We start from the raw sequence: 6,557 nt of genomic DNA, 5'->3' as shown, positions 1-6,557 counted from the left end.
TGTTGCGATAAGTTTTGAGATAATAACAGTGAAACATTGTTCTCTGATGGTGTCTACTTAAGTTATTTTTCAAAAAACTTGCATGGTATCACCTTGCACACTTAGAGTAGAAGTAGTATAGTGCTTTGATTTCAATGGAGAATGTAATGGTGTTTGATGAATTTCCATGGTTCATACTTTTTGCATCTTGCTGATTGTAAGTTGCAGTGTAAAGTTAGCCTAAACCCCCTAAATTTGTGTTAAGTTTGATTGTAGATGGTCATTTGGATTGCGCCATTTTTGGGTATTCAAATGTACTTTCTCAATTTGGAATTCCTCTAGCATCCCTAGAAGATTGCACCGGTTCTTGCAAAGTTGTAGTTGATCTTGGCAAAGCAAAGCTTGGTTTATTTGGAATTTGTCCACCAAAGCACTATTAATTGTTATCACTGCCCTTAGGAGTAGATTTAGATCCTTCTAAACCCTTTCCCTTTTACTTTCAGTTTATTTTAGTCCATTCGAAGCAGCAGCATTGCAGAATTGCCATATCCGATGATGGAGTTCCAGCCACAACAAAGAGGTGAAGGAATGATGTAGGCGTAAGGCCCCTTGGATTACCAGCAATCACATCAGCCAACTCAGTCACGTCCATAGCATAAAGGAACCTTGGAGTTGATTGTTTGAACTTCTTGCAATCTTAGCATGCAATCGTACTTTGATCAAGAGAAAGTGAAGTGACCGTTAGGCAACTTTATTCTGTGTTTGACGATGTCATAAAAAACATGTCAACAAAACCCAATTTCTCACATACTAAAGCAAACGAATATAGCCCATACTCTTAATGGACATTCCAAAAAGTGTGTGCCTCTAACCAAAATACATAATTAAAAAAGTATGTAAGAGAGTTCACTTACCGAACCAAATAGCTTCTTATGAAGCAATTTGTTAGCCATATCTGGAGAGAATTAATCTAGATCAGGATAAGACAAGGCTCGAGTGAAAGAAACTCCAATTCTTTGACCATATAAAGTGCAGATATATCGAGTTTCTTCCAATTCAGATAGCTATACTCAACCTACACTAAGATCTTTGGATCAAATTCATAAAAAATATTTTCATTTAAATAACAAGTCGGATGGCTATACTCAACCTGCACTAGGATCCATGGATCAAATTCATAAAAAAATTGTCAATTAAATAGCAAGTAGAAAATCTATAAAACAGATTGGGTGTGTGAAAATTACATGAAATTGAATAATTGATCATCTTATTCAAAAGTACTCAATTGGAATATACAAAATCAAGTAGTTGAAAAACTTTAATAGTAGGGTAGAAACCTCCATTTTTGTCACAATCGCTTTGGCTTGGAATCGTCTCACAAAGTAATCTACCAACAATGCCTAAAAACCAATCACAATCATTTCAAGTCAGTCTGTAATTCGATAACATAAAATATGGTATCACATATCTTAATTCCCTACAAAATTGCTCATATTATCTCGCAAAATCATAAATCAGCATTAGATAGATCGAAAATGGCCAATTTGAGTACAAAAGAATTTGCCTTCTTTTGTTCTTAAGGATCTAAAAAATATTGAAAAAGACCAGGACTAGATCAAACTACGGCTAGGTGAATGTGGCTATTGGAAATTCTGTCAAGTTTAATGGAATTATAGTATAGTATTGTTCCATTATTGTATATACATTTCATTGTCTGTAGAGATTAAATATGGTATCTTGAATTTCACATGATAGATGCACTGAAATATTCATTTCAATATTACATTGAGCTCCAATCAACTGTAACAGGATATAGTTGTAGTGACAAACTCAATGCACTATGTAAGTGGTGACAACACAATCATGGCAAGAAGCCAGTGTAACTACATTTTTTTCAGCCCTTTCATCAAGCAATTGATAGGCCTATGCCCTGTTCTAAAGCTCTTGTTCTGACATAGATTGAGACCATGTTAAAAAAATTATCTGTCCAACTTGCATTTAATAATGTATGCACATGGCCAACTTCTTTAAATGTGGAAGAGAATTCCTCGTCATTATTGTATTTGCTAGAACTGAACCAGGTTCTACCCACTGTTTTGCAGCCTACCTAGGTTAAATTTTTAGCCTTCAATACCAGATCATTTGTAAAAGCATTTGATCCAAGAATAAAATACAAAGGATGTTCAAGAATTTCAGACCCACCTCCATTATTTGCCCAGAAACCTATGTTATAACTCAGACTACCCAGTATTGTAGTCTGACTTGTTTAACTTTGTAATTTAAGCCAGCGTAAAACTAGACAAAATGAAAGCATTTAGATAAATAGCATTTACAAATCACTACATTCTGCAAAACAAAATTATAATTTAATTTAATTTAATTTAAATATTTATTATTAATAAACACAAGTGTTCAAGAGTGCCCAATAGAGCTAATTGCAATTACACATTTAAAGAGTATATATAGAAAGGGAATGACTAGTGCATTTCCAAGAAAGTAAAGCAAGAATAGAATGTAGTTAAAAGCTCCAAAGAACTAAAAACATTAAGCAGTAAGAAAGGAACAATTTACACACCGTCTCCTTGGTCTCTTCTCCACGTAAGTCCTGCAGGATATCAAGAAATCGATCCAATAGAAGGGCATCATATTCGATGAGCTTGTCATCTTTAAACACTTTACCCAGAACAAGAAGCCTCATCTGAGCATCTATAGATGTCATTTTCTCTAAACCGTTGTTCCGAGCCATCCCACAACTCAGATTGTGCCCCTCCACTAAAATTTGCAGGCTAGGGAAGCAGTCCCTGCTTACGTTATATTCTCACTAGCAAATATGGCTCAAAGACAAATCTCAGAAAATGTGGTTTGATCCACCAGTATGGAATAGCTAGACCATAGAGTAGGCCTTATCATATCAATTGGCGAGTCAAACAAAATTACTCTTACTTAATAAAGCAGACCGGATGATATGAATTGAATCCTCAAACAAAACCGTTCTCCATCATAGGCAAGGATGCAATAAAAACTGCCCAGGACCTGCCAAATCGACACAACCCAGAACCCACTTAGGATTTAATGCTTGAGAGAAATAAACACAAATGGGTTTAAATCAAATGAACAGTTTTGGCTCATGATCCTAAAACCATCCACTGTTATCAAAAGAAAGCAAACTCCAACTTGCTCATAAAGCTTACTCTTAAATGAAAGGGGGCCAGGATTGTTTAGCCTAAAATGGTAACCTGCACATGAACATAATTAAAATTCAAAATTCAAGTTGCCCAAGAGGCTTACACATTTAACGAGTGGAGGTTCCAAGCAAGTATAAATAGAATTTTCCAGCCCACTAAGTCAGACTCAATGGATCAATGGCAAAAAAAGTGGTTAAATGTTGGCATAAACTATAAACATGTTATCTAAATGTATTGCTAGGAGAAAGAGATTAACATGTCCCATCCATGCATAAAACGTCAGGAAAAAGTGGCCTACCACTATAAATACAATGTCGCAAATGAAGGCGATAAGAGTGATAAAAAGCTAAACTCCTTCCCTTTCCCTTCATTTCCAGCAACAAAACCCTAACCCCTGCATAAACAGGCGTAACTAAAAACTTTTTAAAACAAAATCTGATTCCTTGAAGGAAAAACAAAAATAGATGAAAGATGCCATTCATTTACATTACCTTCATGGGGCAGGGTAAAGAAATATGTTAGGGTTTTCATACTTACGTGGTTATGTGCTAAGACTCAAGATTAGTTTATTCTAGTACTGATATTTTCCCACCAAATTATTTCACCTTTTTAGTTTCCTTATCAAACCTGTTTCATTTGATCAATTTGCTAGAGATTTACAACTATTTTTTACCAACTATGCTATAATATTTTTTTATATTGAAAGTAAACAAAAATTACTTAGAAAAGGCAACCAGCCAAAAAAACAAAAAAAAAATAAAATTTCGACGCTGCATTTTTGTGATGCACAAAAGAAATTTATGATTTCTTATCCACATGTGAGGATCGAAAAACGCTACACAAACTAGAACTAAAATATTCAAAAATTTGGCAGGGACCGAAATTTTCGCAAGGACCGGACGATGTATAATAAACGCATTCCATTTCAGACACTTCACCGCTACAGAACATACAACAAGCTACCAGTTGGGGGCCACTCAACGCTAGCGAAACGTACAACACGTTTTTATTTTCGTCTCCGCATTTTCATTACCAGGCATGCCTCACAGTTGCACGGTACCCTTCTCTATAATGCCCATTCCCTCTCCGATTATACATACCTTGCTTTCTTCGATCGTTCTGATTTCTGAATATAGGGAAAAGCCATGGCTTCTTGGGCGAAATGCTTCCTCCCACTTGTTGGTATGCTCAGCCTTCTGACAGTCTCTGCTGCCGTATATAATCTGAGAAACTTGTCTTCCTTGTCTATCATTGTAGCTTTTTTTATTTAAGATGGGTTTACTGTGGGAGACGTTGCTCAAAGAAAAACAGGATATATCTATTTGATTGTGTATGCAGGCGGAGGATGTGAATGTAACCTTTGTAGTGCAGCAACATCTGAACTATTCCGGAGTGTTGCAGATTTTGGGAGAGTTTTCAGCAGACACTCCTCTGAACATGACACAAATGCCTGGTGACGTTTGGGTTCTTACTGCGGTATGCTATTTTCTTTTTTGTAACATACTTTACTCCATTTCCTCCCGTTGCCGGAAGTATGAGCTTATTATTAATCCTCCCTCGAAATTTTTTTGTGTTACATTATAGACAGTGACCAAAGGAGAAACATACCAGTATTTACTGGTATCGGTGCCTCAAGGGTACCCTTCTTTTTGCCTCTGCTATTTTCAAAACTGGACCCTGTTGACCGTGCCTGAAGATTATGTACCGTCTTTGTACGCGGAAGCAGTAATTGGCTACGACTGTAACACGCTGTGGTTGTGCCAATCTGAGGCCAAGAGTGGTGACGGTATTCGTCTGCTGCCCGCTGGGGGCATCGTATCACCGTTGATGGAATAAACCCAAGCTTTTGTTAAAGCGACACTTATTTACCTGTAGGTATTTATTGTGTTCAGCAATAAGAAAATACTAGTGGGCAGCTATTGTTTGGTGATACATGAGGTGTAATGGTTATGCTGATATATTGGAAAGAGATAAATTATAATATTTTGAAAGCATCAAGATATAATTTGTGTAATATATTGAAAAGAGAAAAATTATAATATTTTCTTATTATTGAACTTTAATATAACATTAATCTTAAATGAACAGTAATCATGTTTGTAGTTTACCTCTAACCCTAAGCCTAAATGAAACCTAGCCTTAACTATAATCCTAACCTAACTCAATTAAATACTGATCTTAACCATAATTTTACCCTATCCCTAATCCTAACCCTAATTTTACCTTATCTTGGTTGAACTTTATTATAATTAATTTGTAAGTCTTATGAAACATTAACCCTAATTGAACTTTAATCTAATCCTATTTATAACCAAAATTAAACTCTAAATATAATTCTAATTAAACTCTAATTCTAAATGCATCTAAAAAATGCAATTGAAAAAATTCTTAATGGATTTTTGATGTTAATTTTATTTTAAATTAAAAAATTAGATAAAAATATTGGAAAAAAAATTAAATTTAAATAGATCACATGAAAACCTTTATTAAATGAAAAATTTAAATTCTTTTACAACAAACTTTTAGACCTAAAATGTATTTTTTCAATTGAAAAAAAATAAAATATTATTTTACTTTTGTAATATTAGCTCTTTCTTTAAGATCTTCACAATGTTGATATTGCCTTTTTAATTAATAGAACCCTAAACTTAACTTTAATCTTACCAAATCTTAATCATAATTTAATTGTTTCCCAATCCTAATTAAACTCTAATTATAACACTAATTGTAACTAATTTTTTTACATTTGAATTAAAAGATTGAATTTTAAAATGTAACACAAAATAATATTATTTAATTACCAATTTAATGATGTATATAAATGTAATATCAATTAATTGATCAATTGTTAAAGAGCTTAATTTCTACCAATCTCATTATTTTGATTTATTTTAAAAGAATATTATTATAGTTTTTAGAGTTTGATTATATATGTATTCTAGTTATAAAAGAATATTATTATAGTTTTTAGAGTTTGATTATATATGTATTCTAGTTATTTGAAATAAGCTCCAAATGTTAAAAAAATTGAAGTTAAAGATTTAATTTTTTTTTATCTTATGTCTTCCATAATTGTACTCAAACTAAGAACTATTTATTAAGTGTCTAATAGGACCTAATAATCCCCTATATATAAATCAGATATTCATTAGGAATTACTATTGCTTATTACAAAATCTATAAATATAGATGTGGAATATTTTTAAGCTATTTTTTTTTTCCATAAAATATTGAACCACTTTGAACTACAACTTATTAGTTTTCTATTCAATACACACATTTACAAATTTCATTAAAACACTATGCCACCAAATCCCCAAACTATTGCCCAAATAACTAATACAATTATTTTATTTGATAAATAAATGCTCATACATGATCTTTAAAATGTGA

At 32.9% G+C, this 6,557-nt stretch overlaps 1 protein-coding gene across 1 annotated transcript; it reads right to left on the bottom strand.

Moving 5' to 3' along the window:
- Positions 1 to 2,444: 2,444 nt before the first annotated feature.
- Positions 2,445 to 3,064, bottom strand: LOC131028319 (phosphoenolpyruvate carboxylase). The gene has a single exon (XM_057958574.2). The coding sequence runs from the start codon at positions 2,723 to 2,725 to the stop codon at positions 2,498 to 2,500; it is 228 nt and encodes a 75-aa protein (XP_057814557.1). The 5' UTR covers positions 2,726 to 3,064; the 3' UTR covers positions 2,445 to 2,497.
- Positions 3,065 to 6,557: the final 3,493 nt, after the last annotated feature.

This window comes from Cryptomeria japonica, chromosome 7 (assembly GCF_030272615.1).
Source record: "Cryptomeria japonica chromosome 7, Sugi_1.0, whole genome shotgun sequence".
Lineage (NCBI taxonomy): Eukaryota > Viridiplantae > Streptophyta > Pinopsida > Cupressales > Cupressaceae > Cryptomeria > Cryptomeria japonica.
The sequence above is the reverse complement of the archived record's forward strand: the minus strand, read 5'-3'. Positions and strand labels throughout refer to the sequence as shown.

Excerpts from the sequence above, each read along its gene's own strand:
- LOC131028319 (XM_057958574.2), bottom strand. The coding sequence starts at position 2,725 with ATGGCTCGGAACAACGGTTTAGAGAAAATGACATCTATAGATGCTCAG.